The sequence below is a fragment of the Castor canadensis genome, chromosome 15, assembly GCF_047511655.1.
Source record: "Castor canadensis chromosome 15, mCasCan1.hap1v2, whole genome shotgun sequence".
NCBI classification, from domain to species: domain Eukaryota; kingdom Metazoa; phylum Chordata; class Mammalia; order Rodentia; family Castoridae; genus Castor; species Castor canadensis.
In genome coordinates, this window is record NC_133400.1 from 48,154,325 (window position 1) to 48,176,394 (window position 22,070).

Consider the following 22,070-nt stretch of genomic DNA (forward strand, 5'->3'; position numbering starts at 1 on the left):
AATGCTGGGTATGGCCCAGGGCAGACCCAAAGTGTCCTCTGTGATCTGGGTTGTGGCTTATATACCAACCTTTACCCTGTATATGAATGCCTGAGTGGAGACTGCCCTTACCTACTTAAGATGCTGTCTCAGGGGATGAAGAGTCAGTCCACCTAGCCAGGGCAAGGGCCAAACATATCTTACCAGGTTCCACCTACAGCAGAGAGGACAGACTTAGGACCTGCTATTGCCACTGTGATCCAGGGACATGTGCCCCAACCAATTGCTAGTTTGTGAGGGGGGCATACCTCAGCTGACACAAAGCACCCCATGTTATCAGGTTTCCTCATACACACATGCACACTGAGGCTTGACCTAGAGAAAGTATCCAGGGTTCAAGGCCATATGCTGTCTACGGTGAAAAGCCCTGGCCGTTTTTCCCCTTTTTAGTTGGCAGCCTCTTGGCAGCGACACTAAACCACTGACAAGCCCATGAAATAGTTGAGACTTTATTCTAATAGCTATAATTACAGTGCTTGTTGAAATGAAAACTGAAAACAAGTATACAAAACAGTTGATTACTAATCGTGTATTGAAAGCAGTAAGAGGTTCCACGACACCAAATAAACCAGTTCTGAGGTTTCCCCAAGATAAATTTAACAGCTCCAACTTCTTCAGTGTTTATCAAAATACAAAAGAAAAAAGTAGAGGTCGTCGTTTTCGATGGCAAATCGGACCCTTGCAGGCTGAGGGAGGAAGCTATTTCACACATGGAGATGGGGGTGCTCCAGGGCTTTGGGTCTGGAATGGACTGACCCTCCCAGCTTGCACACGCTTCTGCTGGTGAGACCCAGGCCTCCTGCCAGCGCTTAGAGTAAGCGCAAGAGCGAGCTAGGAACACAGGCTGCCGCTTGGCCACACACTCACCAAGGATGAGGCTGTGCCCTGCAGCCCCATGATGGCCCCTACCCGCCCCTAGGTGACCACGTGAGCACGAGTACAAGCACGACGCTATGGAATGCAGGTGACCCAAAGACAGGCGAGTCACAGGGGCTCTACTGTGTCCATGCAGCGAATGGTTTGTTCATCACCGTATCTCCCATTCCCATAAGGGAACAGCTGATTTGATGGACTAGCATTCAGGCGGTTACTGCAAAACCTACACTAGGCATAGTCTCCCTTCTGTGTGTTCAAGTGTTCTGCTTATCTTGTATTTTTAACTATTTTAAAAAATGCACTGAGTTTGGGTTAAAAACCAGCCACCAAATGGATCCTGACACTGATCTATAGCTCAGTGGCTCCTGGAGACCAGGTGCCCAAACACCCAAATCCCTTCTCAGTACTGACAGTGAGTTGATTCTCTTTACAATAAAAAAAGCTGAGTAATATTGCATAGGAGTACCAGAAACTGCCTCAGTGGAAACAGAAACTATTTACATTAAATAAAAACCTGGCTGCAGGCTGCGTCTGCACATGTACAGCATGATGCGATGCACACTGTGACCAACCCATGGAGACAGCTTCTGGCACTCAGGACCACAGAGTCGCACGTTTGCCACATGAGAGGAAAGCGGAGGGCGGAGAGGAGGAAGTGAGGGGGAGGGGGAGTTCTGGTTCACTTCTGGTTCCGGAGCTGATTGGACAGCCAGTCCAGTCCTTCATAGAGCCCGTCCCCACTGGTGGCACAGGTGGCCTGAATGTACCAGTTCCTGTGGCGTAGAGAGTGCAGCCCCAGCTTGTCTGTGATTTCAGCAGCGTTCATGGCATTGGGAAGGTCCTGAGGGGAAGAATGCATCAGCAGCAGGGCCACCAGCAGCCTGTCCCAAGGACAGGGCAAGGGCCATGGGGTCTGATACCCGCCCTCTTCCCTCCCTAACATGGGTGCCCTTGGAGAGAACCTTGGTGACACCTACCTGCTTGTTGGCAAACACCAGGAGGACAGCATCCCGGAGCTCATCCTCAGCCAGCATCCGCATGAGCTCCTCACGGGCCTCATTCACACGCTCTCTGTCATTGCTGTCCACCACGAAGATCAAGCCTGCAACGCAGCCACATCACTGCACATGCTGAACACTCCCCACCCAACCAACCTACAGGCCACAGACCCAATCCTAAGGGTTGCAGCTCGTCCTCCTGGCCCTGGTTTGGCTCTTCTGGCCATGATGCTGTAATGTTTCCTCATGTCATGGAGCCAGCAAGGCCATGGGACTTGACCAAGAAGCTGGCACCTCACCTTGGGTGTTCTGGAAGTAGTGGCGCCACAGCGGTCGGATCTTGTCTTGGCCACCCACGTCCCACACAGTGAAGCTGATGTTCTTGTACTCAACAGTCTCCACGTTGAAACCTGAGGGCAGGGTTGTATGTAGCTGAGGGCCCTCTGCACCCAGAAGCCCCAGGATCAGCCCCCACCCCTGTTGTGGCCTCAGCTTGGTTTCTCACCTATGGTGGGAATAGTGGTCACGATTTCACCCAGCTTCAGTTTGTACAGAATTGTTGTCTTTCCTGCGGCATCAAGACCCACCATGAGGATGCGCATTTCTTTTTTGCCAAAAAGGCCCTTGAAGAGGTTTGCAAAGATATTCCCCATGCTGGTAGATGGGTGGAAACGACACTGGCCAGATACCTGGAAAACAAGGTGTTCAGGACTTGTGCAGCCAGTATGAGCCCTGTTGCTAGTCAGAGCCCATCCTCCTAGTAGAGACCACAAGTCTCCTCCCATCCCTTTTCCTGCAGTGGGGATACATGCAATCTCAGTTCCCAGGAGACAGACCTGCCCACTTGACTGCCTAGGGTCCCCAGGGCTACATGGCTGGCCAGGGGAGCAGAGTGTCTCCAAAGTTCATCTACCCTGTTGCTGTTAGGCTGCAGGGTGCCTGAGCACAGCTACACTTGCTCACCATCTGGTGAGCACTTTTATTTTTTAGTTTTATTTAATCCAAATAGGGACTTTATCACTTTCTCAAATGTTGACTGCTGGAAATTTAGAGATGGTTAGCACCTGATAGTAAAAGCAAACAATGGAAGGCCATGCAGCCTTCAAAAAAAGATGTGTCTATGTGCTAACAGAGACAGCTAACTAATTCACAAGAAGGTGAACAAAACAGGGAGGTGAAATTTCCATGCTGCCATAACAGAACACCACAGATCAGGTGACTTATCATCTCAACAACAGATGGAAACTGCAAGCCCAAGATTATGACCAGGTACAATCAGGTTGAATGGCTCTGAGATGGGGGCCTTGTGCTGCGTCTTCTAGAGGGGAGGAATACTGTGTCTTCACATGCAGGAGGAGATAGTTTATGGTGGCACTGATCCACTAATGAGGGATGGAGCCTTGTGACCCAAACACTGTTCCAATGGGATTCACTTTTCCATACATGAATCTAGGGGGTGCATTCAGACCACCCTTATGTGTGTGAACTAGGTACATGAGTCAGTCACGCTAACTGCACCATGCAGTAGCCTCTGTATGACACCTTCCAGGCCTGAGGCTCCACATTGTATACCCTCCTCCAGTGACTGTGTGCCAAAGGGCCTTTTGTGGGAGATCCAGCTCCTCACCATCTCTCCTCCTCTGGTTTCAGTACCCCTAATGTTTCTGCCTGCATGACTTGGATGACTGTCAGATAGTGACTTTCTAACTGGGTCAACTCTTCCGGCTGCTGTCAAGCACCCACCACAGGGAAACCACCTCTCCATTTCTTGGTACCCATGGGAGCTATGCATTCCTGTTTTGCTCAGTGTGGCAGGTCCAAATGCCTTTTTTTTTTTTTTTGTGGTGGTGGTATTGGGGTTTGAACTCTGGGCCTCAAACTTGTTAGGCAAGTGCTCTACCACTTAAGCCATTCTACCAGCTGCCCTGTTGATCTGATGCCACCACTGTCCCAGACATGGCCTGGAGCCTGCCCCATCATGGTGGCCCCAGTGCCCTCTGGACTCTGTTTTTTTTGGTTTTACACAGTATCATGTCTGAAGTTTAAGCAGACTTTGTTATCACAGTCCCTTTCCTGGGGACAGCCAAGCTATTAAGAATGTTGGCAGGGCTGGGTACTGGTGGCTCACACCTGTAATCCTAGCTACTTGGGAGGCAGAGATCAGGAGGATTGAGGTTTGAGGACAGCCTGGGCAAACAGTTCGAGAGACACTGTCTCAAAAATACCCAACACAAAATAGGGCTGGCAGAATGGCTCAAATGGTAGAGCCTGCCTAGCGAATGTGAGGTCTTGAGTTAAAACCCCCAGACCTGTTTAAAAAAAAAAAAAAGGCAGAAGAAAAATATGGATAAAAAAGGAAACAACTGTAATCCCAGCACCAAGGAGGCTAAGGCAAGAGGATGGTGAGTTTGAGGCCAGCTTCAGCTACATAGTGAGATGAAAGACACTATAGGGAGTAGATTCTTACACATTCTAGACAGAAGCATACAGCTAAAGGCTGAATACTGCTGCCAAAGCACTCTATGGATACTAACAGCGCCAGTGGGTGGAAGATGCCCAGACAATGCTTCTATAGCATATGATTTTCAACCTTTAATTCCTACCAACTAGAAGTAAGGAAATAATGATAATTTCGGCATCAAAAGGCCTCCCACTTTACCTTTTATACACAGCAACCATAAAGATCCAGGGCCCAGGCAAGAGGAAGGGAGCCCAAGGAGACTTGGGGGTTGGGGAGCACAGCTACTACATGTGCAGTGCAGACTGGAACAGGATGGATGCCCCAGAACAGGAAGCATTCCACCTGCCTGTTTCTGTCATGAGATCTGGTGATGATGGGGAATCTGAAAGGCTAGTAGGTTCATGTAAAAACCCAAGGATGAACTGGAGAGAGACAGAGTATTTCTCACAGAAGCAGACAGTGATCTGCTCGGCAATCAACAAGGTCCACACAGCACTAACACTGTTACTCTCATTGCTGGACACTGGGAAGTGGAGGTAGAACCTGTGCAGGACATCCTTCCTTTCCAAATCAACATATTTCAAGTGGATATTAATGAAGAAACATGAGGCATCCACTAGTGGTGGGTAGGCTGTGCCTGGGGCGACTAAGGCAGTGGGGTGGCGGGATAGCTACTTACACAGAAGTGCTACATGAAAAACTGACACAAACATGTGGCACTGAGGGGAAAGGGCATCTGCACTCCCACAGATTCCCACAGCACTGCCCATGACACACATGTCTGTAGGAGCCTTTTTACAACTGGTCTGGTAAAGGATAACCCACAGCTGAATGTGCTGAGGCCCAGCCTGCCTTGCAATCCCACAGACAAAGGGGAGGTGAGGATCACAGTGGTCACAGTCCCTCTCCATGGGTGGTTTTCACACAAATTTAGTGGAGAAACCAGGATGAGATGAACCCCAAGTCTCAGGATTAAGACATATCTTACAAGCATCTAGGTCCACCTGGTTGTCCACAAAGAGAGACAGTGGTCAGCAGGTCCTGCCTTGGCACATGCCTGTGTTCCCAGGGGTCCAAGGCACCATCTACTGCTTTGATAACAGGCCCAAATGCAAGAGTGTGAGAAAAGCCCAGTGGCTAAAGTAGTCACTCCCATGGTTTCTAGGCACAAGCCCTAACTGGTGATGCCCAGCCCATTGCTGTCACCTTTCCTCCATCAAAATACTGCACACAAACTAAACCTGCTTTTCAGGTTCCTCTCCATTACCCTGCTAATAGAAGGCAGTGTAAACAGACTTCCCAGAAAGTCAGCTGCCAGTAGCCCCAGCCACCAGAGGAGATGCCTAGAAGGAGGACACAAAGCCCCTCAAGGCAGCCAGGGCAGGAGCATAATTCAAGCTGTTACTCTTTCCTGCTCACTTGGGTGCCACCTTACGACAAGAAAGCTCCTTCAGGAAGAAGCAGAGGACAATGGCATGGGTGGCCTCTGCTCTATCAGTAGCATGCCCTACACGGCTGTCAGTTGCAGGACCTTCCTGGGGAAGCCAGTCCCCAAGAAGCCTCCTGAGTAGGGGTGAGGAGAAAATACAGTATTGTGAACTAACAGCTGTTCCACATGGATGAGTGAATGCAACCTGACTGATTTAACTGCTGGAGAGGAGCTTGACCAGCAGCCAGCACCATCCACCATCCCTCCACAAGACTCAAGGATGCCTTATCTAAACCGGACTCTGCAGAGGAACAGATTCAGGTACAAGGTTTCTCATTTCCCTCTAACTGTTAGCATTCGTTTGACAGAATCTTAACTAGGAAGACAGGTTTTCTGTTCTTGGCTGCTGACTCAACAGGGTGCTGTCCTCCTAAATGGGACTCATACAATGTGTCCGACTCCAATGACAAACTGGTGACATTAAGAGTTTGTTCTTTTTTCTTCCTTTTTCTTTTTTTTGGCTTTTATTCATTGCAGTGTAAATTACATATAGCAAATAGCTTATAACCTCAGCTTTCACATCTAATTTGAGAAAAACTAACAAATTTAAAGATTTTTCTGGGGGCTGGCAGTGAGAGAGCGCCTATGTAGCAAGTGTAAGGCCCTAAGTTTAAACCAAGTACTGCAAAAAAAAAAAAAAAAAAAAAAATCTGCCAGGGACGGACGGGGCATGGCTCAAGTGGTAGAGTGCCTGCCTAATAACCGTGAGGCTCTGGGCTCAAACTCCAGTACTACTGGAAAAAAAAAAAAAGTGTGTGTGTGTATGCACATACACACACACACACACTTTTTCTGGGAATAGTGGCACACAGCTACTGAGGAGGTAGAGACAGGAGGATTGAAGTTCAAGGCCAGTCAGCCAAAACTCAGTGAGACTCTGTATCAAAAACAAACAGGGAATGGTGGTGCACTCCTGAAATCTTAGCTACTCAGGAGGCAGAGGTAGGAGGATCATGGTCTCAGGCCAGCCTGGGAGAATAAAAAAAGACCCTATCTGCAAAATAAACTAAAAGCAAAAGACTGGGTGTGGCTCAAGTAGTAGAATACTTAAGTGCCCAGCAATCAAGAGGTCCCAAGTTCATTCCTCAATACTCAGTGCTTTGTGTTTGCAAAGAAGGTGCTTTACTACTTTAGCCACAACTCCAGTCTTGCTCTTGTTATTTTGCAGATGGGGTCTTGCAAGTGGCCAAAAAAAAAAAAAAAAAAAAGTTTTTCTTTAAGGTTTTAAGCAAATAGCTAGCATTGTACCAGGGCTAAGTGTGGGCAGAATGTTACATGAAAGTCTGATTCACCTCCAACAAAAGAGGCCTGCAATTTAGAGGGGTTCCTCTACTTTCACATGTGAAACAGCCACAAGATGACCTCTGTACACACCGGTTTCTATGCATTAACATGAGATGACCCAGCAGGTCTATTCCTAAAGCCTTAAGTCATCACATGCATTTCAGGTAAACATTCCAGGCTTCTAGGTGTGACATTTTCCTGTAACTGAGTATTACATTTTGTCATTATTTCACAAAATTTGTTAAAGAGAAAAACTGAATGTGCTAATATTATGAACAGGCAGGCACACCTCAAATACCTGCAGGATGTGACAAAACCATGACTCAACCGCATGTTTCAAAGAGGATTGTCCAAAACACTCTGTGCATCCAATAATGGAGGAAAATAACCCAACAAACAACCCACAAAAGCAATCTAAATTTTTTGCAGGGATTTGCAGGAACTCATGAGGCACCAAAAACTTATATATAGTAGGAAAGATAGGAAATATAATTTGATTATCCCTTTTTGGTTGGATACAATGGTAGAGGCTTCAATTTGCATATCTGCTATTAATTTAGGTGCGGTTTTTTCTATTCAGGTATGTCTAGGAGGGTTGATGCTGCTTTTTGGCTAAGTGTTAGTGTGTTTTTGTCTATGCAAGGATTTGCAGCTGTAAGAGGCCCAGGCCTGAGTCTCATGCCAAGTGCAGTTGTCACACATCTGCTGATCTGCATGCTGCCTCCCCACAGCTGCTGGTCGTCTAAGGTCAAGGAGAACATTACCTACCAGGTCTGATGTACAGGAGAGGTAATGAGTGAAATTCAAGTCAGACCACTCTTTGCAAGCTTAAAACTTAAGGTAAAAGTCTTTAAATCAGTTTATACACCAACAGTTAGAAATGAGTTTGACTCATATCAAAGAGCTAAGTTCTTGAACTCCTTGTCCACTAAGTGCATCTTTTTATTTTGTGTTTCCCCTTATATTTTTATTACTATTTTATTCATATTACATTGTTACTTTTTTTTTTAAAACTTAACTGTCCTCAAAGCACTTCACCAAACATACTTCTGGTCTTATGAACTCCACATGGGCAGCGGGGAGCAAATACAGGCATCCCATGGTCTCTAACTGGAGGCCAAGGAATTCATGAGACACACAACTCTGGGACTTGGTGATTTGCTCTAGAGCTTGCATCAGGAGCATCTTGCTGCATATTGTGGCAAATGCTGGTTGTCCCTTGGTTTCTTGGCTTGCTCTCTCTCAGTAACAAGACCATCATTTGTCACTGGGCACGAGGACTTCCAGAATAAAACCCACATTTCCTGATCTTCTCTGCAGCACTGCATGCCTAGGCCCTGTACCTGTGAAGCAGCAGAGCCTAGACCCTACCTTGTACAGCTACTTTTGCAGGAAGGTACATATAGCAACTACTGAACCCAAAATACAGTTAAGTTTTAAAGACCAGACAGTGGAAAAACAAAAGACAGAAACAAAAATCTGGGGCTGGTGGTGCAGCTCAGTGTCACAGCACTTGCCTAGCATGTGTGTTAAGGCTGTCAGTTTGCTCTCTGGCACTACCAACAAAACAAAACTCAAAACCAAACACGCATCAACCCCAAAACAAACAGAAAATGGAGGAAACCACAGTAACTTACACCACCACAAAGATGCAAGTGAAAAACCACCTATAGTTGGGGGATAGGGTCCATTCCAGCCCAGCCTTTTCCTACAGACTTTGTAATCATGTGGTCCATGGTTGGCAGTCCTCATACCTCAGTCTACTCCACAGGGCCACTGGACCCTCAGAGTGGGGTCAGCCTGGTCCTCCCAAGGAAGACCCTGCACTGCTGCCCTCAGATCAGAACCCTGACTCCTTGTGAAGGCCCCAGGACCTTGGCTGGCTGTGCTCCCCATGAGTCTGGTCCTTCCTCATCCTTCTCAGGCACATGGATAGTGTACACTAGTGCCGTGGGGACACTGCTGGCCAGGCAGTTGCAACTCATCACAGAATGGAACTAAGGGAGGATGACTAAGATTATGTCCCCACCTCCTACCTTGAGATTCACAGAACACTTGTAGTGGTGCATGTTCCTAAACCTTGCTAAGAGGCTTCTGGCTGCAGCAATAAATGAGGCTAACCTTGCAAGCGTGGCAGCTGCCTCCTGATGGAGCTCTACCTGGGTGCTCCTCACAGAGGGTGAGCAGAACACAGTCAAGCAATCTACTGCATGCCCACAATGAACAGCACCATCCTTGAGTTCAGTGGAAGCAGGATCTGGGAAGAACTGGTGACCAGGACTCTTATTTCTGCTGTGAGGGAAATCACAGGAAATTAACTTTTCCAGCTTATCACTTTAACTATGTGCTCCCCTCAGAACACAGTGGGCTCTCTTTCCATTGTGTGGGGCTGGGGGATCAGCCTCTTTCCATACCCAGAGAAGAAAAAGGGAACTAAAACAGCTACCAGCTCCCAGTGGCTCTTCCTCAAACCCCTCAATACAGGCAAGACCCTCTGAGGCTTCATGAGTAATCAAGCCAGTCTCTAAAATGTGATTTTTGTATTAAGGGAATTTTTGTTTTTGGGGAAAAGAAAAAAAAGGCTGCCCACTTTTGAAGACTTGCTCTTCTGGAGAAACAAAGTATGTGTGGAGGAGGAGCTGTCAACAGGTTTCCTCAGCTGTGGGGCAGGCTTGTCCCACCCAGGTCAACTCAGAGGGACAGGGACCCTACCCCCCCCCACCCCCAGAAGCCACTATCCTCATTGAGCCTCGCATCTGTGGCCACAGTCTTAAACTCCTCTGCAGCCCCACTGTCAGGAAAGCCTTCCTCTAAAACCTATATATCTACTGATACCTTCCCCTTGGTCTCCAGGGGGTCCCATACACATCCAGCACTTGCCCTACTCTCTAGGTGAGTGGAGCACCTACAGATGACACGTTTCCATATCTACTTCAAACTCCCTTCCTCCCAAATGTGTAATGCCAAACAACTTCCTTCCAGTTCTCACACTCAAGCCCTGGGCATTTGCCACCTTCCCTTCCCTCCCTCATACTGCAACAGCCCAGTGTTTCGAGTCAATCTGGTGAGAGGTGTTGCCACAGATGTTAAGATCCTTATACTAGCCACGGTGGGCAGCAACTCAGTGTGCACACACATTTTAAAATACTGCTTCTGTCATCTGGAAAGAAAGCCAAGGCTGGTGGAATGGCTCAAATGGTAGAATGCCCGCCTAGCAAGCGCAAGGCTGAGTTCAAACCCAGTACTGCAAGGAAAAAAAAAATCCCTCTGGAAAGGAAGCCAATTGACAACCTAACTGACAGAAACACACAACTTGTGGAGAACCCTGTGATGCTGCCTAACAATGATGTCACAGGGAGCTAAAGGGAAGTGACTTTGCCTGAAACTTACACTTTAATGCAGGGCCTCAGTGTTAGGCCTAGCCATCCCAGAAGGGTAGTGGCTGGACAGCTGCCCTAACCAGGCAGCTGGGGCACCTGCACACCAATCTCAAGGGCATGCCTGTAATCCTAGCTACTTGGAAGGCAGAGATCAGGAAGACCAGGAGGACTGTGGTTCTAGGTAAGCACAGGCAAATAGTTCACAAGATCCTACCCTGAAAATACCCAACACAAAAAAGGGCTGGAGTGGCTCAAGTGGTAGAGCACGTGCCTAGCAAGCGTGAGGCTCTAAGTTCAAACTCCAGTACTAGAGAGGAAAAAAGAAAGGCATGTTGTGTCTGTGAAGTGACTTTCCTGGAAACAGAGAACTTTTGGAAGAGAACAAAACACAATCACTCCTGACTTGTAGGACAGGTGTACATTCCTGGAAAATTCAGAACGTGTTAAAATTATGTCAAAGAAAAGTTTTATCTTTGTATGTAAAATAGATCAGGCTTAGGATATCACAAGAGGGATTTTCCACCTACATGAAAGCCACACAGTGTAGTCGTCTTACTGCCAAGTATCAGTGTTGCCTCCCAACCTGAGAGAGGAAAAATGTTACCATGAATTTCAAAATCCCCTTTCTGGGGACTACATAGCCACTACAGGGACCAGGGCCACCTGTAACTAGGCACCTGACCGTGCTGTACTGCTCCTGGAAGATCTCCAAACCCATGAAGCACCCATGGCCACTTCAGGGCCCTTCCTCCAATTGTAGTGGGCCACCAAGAAGCCTCTGGTTTTTCCCTCAGACCCACAGATCCCTCATTCTATCATACTTCTGCTCAAATGCCACCTGTCAGGCAAAGTTACTTCCTCCTTGTCTGCAGCCTTCCCTAGGACAGATGTTCCACCAGCATAGGCAGCTTTGTGCCTCATGCTCACTATGTGAGGGCCTCCTCCCCCACCTTCTTCGACTAAGTCACTAATAGGTGACTCAATCGTAAAAGAGGAGAAGAAAGCAGTAGTAAATGAACATTATCAGGGCCCTTGGAATCAAAAAGATCATACAACACCTGCAGATATGTGTGAAAAAACCTATGGAGTCAACAATGAATGCTGCACGGTTTTAAACTATACACCATGGCTCAGTCTGAACATTACTGAGCCTGTAATGATGTGGAGACCCACATGAACAGAAACACTGTGAATTGCTGAAAGGCAAAAGCCAGCATTCCCACAATGTCAAATCCGCAGGAGGGGCAGGGTGTCAATAAAACAAGTATATTTCAGTTAATCTTCCTGGTAATTTTAAAAATCTGCTATCATTTTGACTGGAGAGAAATGCCAAAAGTATAAATAATTCAAGGAAAATTTCACCAACAAAGGTGCCAAAATATATGGTATTTTAAATATAGACTAATGTATTTAGCAGGTGAGGAACTGCATTCTCACCTACAGGAGGCTTCAAAGTTATTTTATCTCCAGCACATTTATCTCTGTCTTCATTCTCACTCTTTAGGAACAAGTCTAGATAAAATCTAGAAATCCTCTTCTTGGCCACATACACCCAAATCATACTGATAGGATAAATAATTCTTGTGAAAAATCTTCAGAAATACCCGGAGAATCAGGATTACAGAATTTTTTGCTTAGGTACATCATATTTAAAAACATTTTGACATCTGACACTGACAAAAATGAATTAACTATTTTACAAATTATACCACAAGAAGCCCTTTGGAAATGAATCCTAGTTTGCTAATTCCTTTAAGAATGCTTATTTTAGCATATCCTAACTAGGTTTTCAAATCACATCATATATTTCTCACTTCCTGAAATATGTAGGGATGGTAGCCAGAGTCTTCTACTCACTCAGGCTTGTCTACATAACAAGACCCCATCTCCAAAAATGTCTGACTGCCTTTCATGCTTTGTTTTGTCTCCTCCCTTCTTGTCACTTAAACTTTCCCTGTTATTAGGGGCCTATATCTTCCCTGTCTGCTGCTTGCCAAGCCCTGTTAATGCAGTGAGTAAAAACCAGGAAACAGAATCAGTTAGGGACACTGTAGAAGCAGAGCCCTGATTAGATAGCCTCACCACTCCCACAGTGTGCAGGATGACAGAACTCTGGATGAACACCTAAGACCTTCTTGGGAATAAAGACCTTGGCTGTATCTGTGCTGAACTGTGAAGCAAAAATCAGACCATATGACCCACCTGAGAATGCTGAACTACCTTCCAGAACCAGTGATACAGCTGCACAGGTATCATCTATGAACTGCAATGGCACTTCAAAGGGTTCACAACAATCACAATTGGACACAAACCTAAGTGTGGTGTATGTGACTGGGAATCCCAATGTATACCTCCAACTCTTCTGCCCCACCAATCTTTTACAGGGTAATCTTTTCCTCTTTTGACAGTACTGAGGTTAGAACTCAGGGCCTCATGTTACTACATAGGTGCTCTACCACTTGAGCCAAGCTCCCAGTCCTTTTTTGTTTTAGTTATTTTTCAGGTAGGGTCTTGAATTTTTGCCTATGGCAGGCCTCAGATTCTCCTGCATGATGCCCAGCTTACTGACTGAAAAGGGGTTTAACTCTCTGTCCAAGCTGGGCTGGCCTCAAACCTTGGTCATCCCAATCTCTACCTCTTGAATAGCTGGGATTACAGGTGTGAACCATGCACCTGGCACTCAAAGCTTTTTCAATGAGTGGATACAGCACACACACAAAAAAAAGGACAAGTGCTTATCTAAGATTCCAACTGAAAGGAATTTTCATGTTGCTCTCCCAGCTACCTCTGACAGATGTGAGCTTTATTTCCTTTTGCTCTCCTAATTTTATGAAAGCAAAACTCCAACAGGGAGAATGCCCACACAAGTCAACAGGGTTAGGCCATGAATATCATGGCAAGCTAGGGTCTGACTAAGTGGAATGCCACAGCTCTCAGAGAAATGTTTGGAAAAGCTTGGTAAGCAGAACTTGTGATTAATTAAAAGCAGATTTAGACCTAAACATGAGCCCAACATTTGAAGAATCTGGAAAAAAAAAAAAATCCAACTGCAAACCACAGTAACATGCTATTCCATGAACTTGCAAAACAGGTTTTCCTGGGTTGGCCACCTGATTGGGGGTCACCTCAGCAGCTGCCAGTCCATATTACCCTTACCTTGAAAAAGAAGCCAGATATCCCTTCCTGTAGTTTCAAGCCTGTCTGGTCCTAGGCAAAGGCAGTCTGACAGGTGAAGATGTCTCAATAACCTCTCCACACAATATTGTGTAAGAGGTACAGGGAACACCTGATTGAAAACCTACAACTGTGAGAAGCACAATTTTTGCTTTCTACTTTTTAAATTTTTTTTAGTGCTGGGGACTGAACCCAGGGCCTTGCATGTATTAGGCAAGCACTCTGCCACTGAGTTACATCCCCAACCCTGTTTTTGCTTTCCATTAACTTTCTTTCCACAATGAGTAGACTGTGAGTCAGCTGTTATTCACCCCAACTGTCTTAAACCAGTGTGTGTATGGTGCTGAGAATCGAAACCCAGGCCTCAAGTATGCTAGCCAAGAGCTACAGTCCCAGCCTGTGTATCTACACTCCCTGTGTATCTGGCCTCATGGCCAAGAGCATATTGCAGATGTTCTGACAACTCTGCCTCATTTTCAGTAAGATACCTGAGGGCAAGCTACAGATGTCACCCTGCCCAACAATGTGAGGAAACCTTTATGCCAAGGAGACAACACACATCTTAACAATGCAGCCCACCATTTCTGTGACTGGCACTTAAGTCATGCAACTTCTCTCAATTTTGGGCTTAGCTAGTAACACTTAATTTCAAGTCCTTGAAATTTTGGTTACTTGTGGCAGTGCTGCTGAAAATTCAAATGAAGTGAGGACACCATCCATGTAGTCCCACATGTCAGATACTGGTTAAAGTGGAGAAGGGCAACAGGGACCAGCACACATTGCACTTACAGCATCCCACTAGTTTTCTGACAGACACACTGCAGAAAAATACCAGAAAGCAGCTGGCAGAAAAAAAAAACTGCTGACCACTAGTTCTGAAACAAGAACTATAACTGTGACCACTCCAACACTGGGAGTGGCACCAACTCTCCAAGGTGACTTCTGCGACCACCCCAGTGATCAGTAGATGTCCCTTCATTTTCTGCCCACTATTACAAGTACAAAAAATGCTACCCAATTTTTGCTGAGAGCCACTTGCTGTTTGGATGTAGGCAGAAACAATTAATACATTGTACATTGGTCCTGCCAGGACCACCCTGGTTGTTCAATCAAAACTGTGCACTGGGTCTGGCTTCTGCCCCTGCAGGCTGCTCAGAGGCTTCGAGCAGGCTGTTCCACAGGCAGGTTAAAGATCACCAGTTCAGAAGAGCCCTTCTAATTTACCTAGAAGGACATCAAGGAAACTACCCTGAGGATGATCATCAGCCCTTCTTCCAGAAGCCACCAGGGCCTAGAGTGAAGACCCTAATTCAAATCTCACGGGTTGAGGAAACCTCTGTAAGTGCCGATCCTAAATTATGTCTCACAAGGGCCAAGGGGGGGGTCACTCTGGGCTCCCCCTAAGGTCCGCAGATACTCTCGTTCGATTCAGCAGCCCGGGGTCCCTGCCCACTCGCCCATCTCTCTTCCCTTTCCTCACTTTCAGTCTCCTGGCAAACAGGAACTGGGCACGGGAGGCCGAGGTGGAAGCCCTCGCTACCTGCTTGACCTTGACGCCATCTCAGGGCCGCCCGATCCTCAGTTTACCCGTTCCCGAGGCCAGGCCTGCGCCCGGAGGCTGTCAACTCCCTTTCTTCACGGAGGGAAACTCCGTGGACCCCACCGGACTCCAACGGCCAGTTCCTTCCACCCTGCACCCTGGGTGTGGAGCCTCGGGAGGGGCGCACAGCGGAGCAGAGAGAGCAGGAAACCCGGCTTCCTGGAGGAGAGCCCGGAGGCCCGGGCGGATTTCCGGGCTGCGGCCGGCGGCGGGAGGCCTGGAGGGCTCGGGCAAGGAAGGACCGGGAAGCAGTGGAGCGACGCTGGGGCCTAAGGGGCGCTCCGGATACTCCCCACCGACTCGGCCCGGCTGCCTAGGCCCGTTCGGCCCCGATCCTGGCCCAGCCGCGGTCAGCTCGGCCCCAGCTCCCCTTTTGCCACCGCGATCAAGGGCCCACGCGAGCCCCAGGCCGCCCGGCCCACTCCAGTCTGTGGCCAGATCATCCGCTCGCCCCTATTCCTCACCTCAGCTGCAGCTGCTCGGAGCCAGGCGTTGGTTTCGCTCCCACAAGATGGCGGCGCTGACGGCAGCCACGTCAGCGCCTGCGGCCCCGGGGCAGGCCGGGAAAGGAGGCGGGCACACTGGAGCTCCGCCTACTGTGCACTATGCGCACGCGCACTGACGTGAAGCGGGCTAAAGGGGCGGAGCCGGAGATGCCCCGCCCCCGGTTCGCGGTCCCTGTTAGTACAAATCACCAGTAACCCGACAGGGCCGGGCGAGGCTTCGGAGTCCGTGGCTATCTTGCCGCAGAGACTTTCAGCCCATTTCTCAAGTGCGGAGACCGAGGATGCTGCACGTTCTGAGCGTCCACACTCTTTTTATTTCCCCATATCTGACATAGGGTAACAGGAACAGAGGCCAGGGTGGGGACAGCGCTGCCTGGGGGTAGTGGTGATAAGGTGGCCTTCATTTGGGTGGAGGGGAGATACAGGAGCCCTTTGCACCTCCAACCGGAAACCCTTTCCTCCTGATCAGAAGGCAGCAGGCAATCAGATCCCCTCTCTATACGCGACGCAAGGCCTGATTCTGCCGTCACCCTCAGTTCTTTCACCCTTATGTGTTGTGAGGGGGGCCCTCCAATCAAGACGAGGGGGAGGGGGGAAGTAGGAGCTCTTTGGGGCCTAGTGCTCTGTGTTGTGGAGGTAGGAGGCAGGGCTGTCATCTGGGTCTGGCCCAGTCACCCAGTCGTGTCCAGGCCGTGGCCCTGGGACAGGGCATCCTCAGTGGGCTCTGGGGACTCTCTCCTGCATCTGCTGAGGCTGCCAGGATCCCAGGCTTGTCCATCTCATTAAGTTGTTGAGTTGCCTACTTAAAGGTTATTCTCTCCCACCCTAAACTCAAGGTTAATGTTTGCCTCAAGCTGGAGGGCAACACAGAGGCTAGTGGGACCTTCTGGTGGTGCTGGCTTCCTATGCCCAGGAGAGGTGGCTGGACATCCCCAAGAAGATGTGATCCCAGCTGCAGAAGTCAGCTGTGACCACCAATTTAGAGGGAAGGAGACCAAGAGAAGATTGCCTACTTCCCATTCCTTAAAAAAAAAAAAAAAAAAAAAGGTGATAAAATGTAGGCAGGGTGATGGCTGTACCATTTATCCTGACCTGATCATTACACATTTTAAAAACATATTGAAAAGTCACAATGTACCCTATAAATAAATGCAGTTGCTATGTCAGTAAAAACTTTTTAGCCAGGCAAAGGTGGCTCATACCTGTAATCCTAGCTACTCAGGAGGCAGAGATCAGGAAGATCGCAGTTGGCAGTCAGCCCGGGCAAATAGTTCAAGCTACTCTATCTTGAAAATACCTATCACAAAAGGGCTGGTAGAGTGGCTCAAGGTGTAGGCCTTCAGTTCAAGCCCTGGTACTGCCAAAAGAGAGGGAGGGAGGGAAGGAGAGAGAGAGAGAGAGAGAGAGAGAGAGAGAGAGAGAGAGAGAGAGAGAGAGAGAGAGAGAGAAAAGAAAAGAAAGAACCATTGCAGATATTCAATAAAGTATTTAATTGGTGGCATAAACTGGTTCCTGTTGCTAAGTCCCAGCCAGCTATCATATACCCAGTAGGTTAAGGCCCTAGTAAAATTATCATATTGCATGTCTTAATGAAATTAGAATGTTAAAGAAATTGTATATTCACTTAAGTATAAACTTAAAAGAAAAAATAGACAACAAAAAACCTCCCCCTTTTGGTGAATAGTTTAGTAAAACGAAAAAAATGTGAAGAGACAAGAAGGAGTTTATGTAAGAGTCACACAGCTTTAACAATGATAAAACAGATTGCTGTGTGCACACCTCCAAGTTAAGAAATAGATCTTCTGTGTTCTGTTTCTGGTTTGGGTCCCATCCTAAGAGTATGGGGCTAGATACATGTGGAGGAGCCCCAAATACGCACATCTGGGGATGGGAAGTGTTAGGCAGTTACCTAGGGAAACTGAGGGCAGATGCTCCCCTCTGGTTGTTTAGGGACTAGGATCACCTTTCCTTCTGAGGTTCTGTGCTAAACCAGCTCTGGCCAGCAGGGGTCAAGATGAGCAGGCAGGAGGGAGATGTGTAGAGACTGCCAGCTCTGTACCTCCCCTCCAGTTGACCACAGGCAGGGCTGGGTCCGAGACTCCTCCCTCTGGATTCTTCTGTATCTGAGGACCAGGTCAGAGGTAGGCATGTCAATTAGACTGGCCTCTTGGGGTAGGTGGCTGGAGAGACAGACAGATATTTGGAGCTAAGGGGCAAAGGAAGGAGTGCCCAGCAGGAGAGACCTAGCGGGAGGCCCATGAGAAACTGTTTGCAAAGTCTGTGAAGTGGGCAGCATTTGTGCCAAGCTACAGGTGCTCAGAGAGGTTAGAACCCTACCCGAGATCATACAGCTAGGATTGACCCTATGGAGCTCAACTTCCAACATCTGCTTGTTGCCAGTATTTTGTGTGTGTGTGTGTGTGTGTGTGTGTGTGTGAGTGTGTGTATCTCTTTCCCCAGCCCCACCCTGCCTCTTGGGACATCTGTACCTTGGTACCTAGTATAATGTTCTCTTGGATTCCTCTGACAATGACCAAGCAACCCAGCCTGTTGGGGCGGTTGCCCACCACACTAGGTAGGTCGGAGTGCACCTCTCTGGGGTTTTCTGCTCCACTCTGCCCTCTCAAGAGTTCTTACTGCCCACTCACCCAAGCTGGAGATTCAGAGCAAGCTAACTGGCCAACTCTTAACAAGGCCCAAGGGCAGTTCTGTGTAATATCAGAAGGAGGGACAATCAAAGACATTGACCTCCAGGACCTGGTGGCAGGAAGAACTTTACACCCTTAACTACTCCTCTTGAGGGTGGGGTAGGGAGAGTACCCTGCCCTTGCCTATTCCTGTCTCCTTTCTCCAGGCCTATGAGATTGTGAAATATGTATTCGGTCTTTGTGTTCTTTCCTGGGAACCCCTGGAGTGATGTGTCTTTTTGTATACTAATGAGCCCACTGCTGGCCAGCAGCCCCTAGGTAGCTGTAGGGTAGGACTGAACATTGAAAGACCAAGGCAAGACCAGAGGATTGGGACTTTCAGCCCCACCCCAGCCTCCAGGGAAGGGATGGAGCCTATTGCCAGTGGTTTTATCAGTCATTTCTATGTAACAAAACCTCCATAGAAACCTCAAAGGACAGGTTCCAAGAGCTTCCAGGTACCTGACCAAGTGGAGGGTCTTGGAGGGCAGTGCCCAGGGAGGAAGCCCTAGCCCCTTCCCCATACTTGGCCCCATGGATCTCTTCATGTGTATCCTTTCTAATATCCTTTAGACAAAATAGTAAACATAAGTGTCTCCCTGAGTTCTGTGAGCCATGTTAGCAACTCAGTTCAACCCAAGGAGGGCTCATGGGAACCCTGACTTATACCTTGTCTGTCAGGAGCACAGGAAGTTAGCCTGGGCTTTTGACTAGCATCTGAAGTGGACGTCTTGGGAATACCCAGCTGGTTTCTGCTGCACAGAATTGATTGCTTGCTGGTGAAGAGAAATCACCCCATCTGTCTGGGTCCCAGAAGTCTCCTGAGTTTGATTGCTGAATGAGAACATAAGAGAAGCTGAGGGGTTTTTTTTGTTTGTTTGTTTGTTTTTCTGTGGTACTGGGGTTTGAACTCAGGGACTACACCTTGAGCCATTTCACCAGCCATTTTTAAAGGTTTTTTGACATGGTGTTTCTCAAACTAGTTGCCCAGGCTGACTTTGAACTACAATCCTCCTAATCTCTGCCTCATGAGTAGTTAGGATTACAGGCAAACCATCGATTCCAGACTGAATTTGTTTTTCCTGCTCAAGGCCCATCTCAAAGCCATTCCTGTTGGCCACTTCAGGAGCATGAGGCTGGAGAATGTTCTGTTTTTGTGGACCTTGGGAGAGGCCTGCACAGTCCTCACACTAACCTGGGGCAACCCTGCTCTGCCCTCTGGGCCTGGGCCTGGGCCTGGACTGGGGTCTGGTTCTGTAAGGAGCCTGTGCCAGCAGGAGGTGGGCTCACCCTGGGTGACACAGCCCAGAGGATCACAGGCCAGGTCAGGAACGGAGAGGGTGGGCTCCGGGACTTCTGTCGCCTCTAGTCCTTTTGGAGCATCTTGTTTCCTATTTCCCCTTATCCCTATCCCTACTGGTGAACTCCCAGAGCAGTACAAAGCCCCTCACTCAGGCCTAGGTTTCCATTGCTGGCATGATGTCTGGGCATAAGGGATCCTGCAAGCTCCTCTCCTTGGCTCCATTCTGCCCTGGCTCAGCAGTCCTACCTCCTCGAGGACAAGGACTGTTTTCTGTGTGCTCCTGGCCTCACCCCATACCTAGGGTGGACAGGTGCAGAGCTAGTGAGTGACAGCACACAGCACAGCTTGACTTACCAACCTCTGAGGGACAGCTAGCATTCCTCTCATTCTGAATGCAGGCAACACTCCCACAGAGCAGCACCAGTGGGGCCTGTGGTGTTTTAATTAATTTATTAATTAATTTTTTTGGTGGGACTTGGGTTTGAACTCAGGGCTTCATGCTTGCAAAGCATGTACTCTACCATGTGAGCTATACTTCTAGTCCTGATGTTTTAATTTCTGACATAATATCTGTACCTACCTGTGAGGTACAGTGTGATAGTTTGACATGTGTCTACATTGTGTGATGGTCAGATTGGACACCAGCATTTCCATCTCCTCAAGCATTCACCAGGGTCTTTGTGCTGGGAATTCCCCTCTTCTAGGTCTTTATAAAGTATATTGTGAATTGCTGGTCACCCACTGTGCTGCAGAGCACTAGAGCTTATACCTCCTGCCTCACTGTATTTTGGTTCCCATCATTCAGCACCCTCCCACCACCTAGTGACCAATATCCTTCTTTCACTGTGAGGCCAACTTTTAGCTTCACATGAGTGAGAATATGCAGTATTTGTCTTTCTGTGTCTGGCTTACATCACATAATACAGTTTCCTCTAGTTCCATGTAATGTTGCCACAGATGACAGAATTTTATTAGTTTGTTTTTTGTTTTCCTGAACACCAGGACCTGTGATTTCTGTCTCTCATAGAAATCTCATACCTTTTTTGGGTCACATCAGAGCTGTCACAGGAATCTGGAAATAGTTCATGTTAAACTGAAATTACAGGGGGTACATGGTTTTATCATTTGGATGCTAAGAACAAAAGAATTCCAACCCAAAAGGAAACTTACAATTCCTTTGTCCTTATCAGGACAATAAAATACTCAATACCCCCAAAAGTGACATGCTGCATGCATCAAAGTGTGTGGTAATGGTCTCTATTTCTTTTGTCACAATGTGTTGTGTATTTCAGGCTTTAGTGAGACCTTGCTGGCAGGCTACAGGGGTCCCAGCCATGTACACAGAAGCTCCTCCATCCCCACTCTGAACATGGACAATGGCCAGCCACAGATAATCTGCCAGAGGTGTGATTCTGATCTCTAGGCTGTGTGTGGGCAAGAGAGTCCTGAACAGTCCTGCATCCAAGTCACTGGGAGGTTGTTGAATCTCTGGGTCCAACACCTGGAGCTTCCCATTTGTGGACTGGGCAGGGCCAGGAACTTGCATTCTAAGCCATTGCTGGGATCATTCAGTTGTTGCCAGCCCTGGGGAGTATCCTTGGGGTGGACAACCTGGTACAGGACTTGACCTATGACTAGCTGACTCCTTCCAGGCCAGACATTTAAGATTCCAGGGCCCAACTGGCTGGCAAGAGGGGACCCAGTGGTATGGGGAGGATGGCGATCCCAAGGGCTCTACACCCAGGATAGCTGAGGGACAAGGGTGGGCTCTGAGAAGCACCCCAGGTCTTCCGAGGTGACATCCATGCCAAGCACCAAGCCCAGATTTGGAGGAGTCACCCTACCCACATGAGTGGACACCACTTTGGCTAGACCAGCCTCACCCACAGAGAGTAGCTAGCACCTGTTACCTGGTCACAGCCCTCTGCCCCAGGCCTCTGGGGTCCTATCCCCTGGGCATCAAGACACCCCTAGCTCCACTGTCCTTTAGAACCCAGGGGAAATCCATGGTAACTCTCATTCATTTGGAGACATTCAGTCTTTCCTAGAGTCCTATGGTCAACCACCCCCTATAAAGGAGGAAACTGAGACCAGAGGATAGGAGGAGTAGACAGGTAACCAGTGGGGAGGCCCTGTGATTTTATAAATTAAGGGAAAATGTGCATTCATATACTGATTGTGTGATCTGATGAGCTTTGGGAAAAGTATATATTGTGTAACTTGGAGCAAGCTAGCTTGTTTCTTTCTTCTTCGCCTTGTAAAGCCACTAATGC

General features: G+C 48.1%; 1 protein-coding gene across 2 annotated transcripts; it reads right to left on the reverse strand.

The window, feature by feature from the left end:
- Window positions 1-553: 553 nt before the first annotated feature.
- Window positions 554-15,899, reverse strand: Arf1 (ARF GTPase 1). Of its 2 annotated transcripts, none has more exons than XM_020185323.2 (5): window positions 15,766-15,899; window positions 2,419-2,602; window positions 2,213-2,323; window positions 1,893-2,017; window positions 554-1,756 (listed from the first exon to the last, which is right to left on the reverse strand). In XM_020185323.2, the coding sequence occupies exons 2-5, from the start codon at window positions 2,564-2,566 to the stop codon at window positions 1,595-1,597; spliced, it is 546 nt and encodes a 181-aa protein (XP_020040912.1). In that variant the 5' UTR covers window positions 2,567-2,602; window positions 15,766-15,899; the 3' UTR covers window positions 554-1,594. The 2 variants fall into 2 exon arrangements, with proteins under 2 accessions (XP_020040912.1, XP_020040913.1); XM_020185324.2 differs by lacking the exon at window positions 15,766-15,899 and adding an exon at window positions 15,289-15,551.
- Window positions 15,900-22,070: the final 6,171 nt, after the last annotated feature.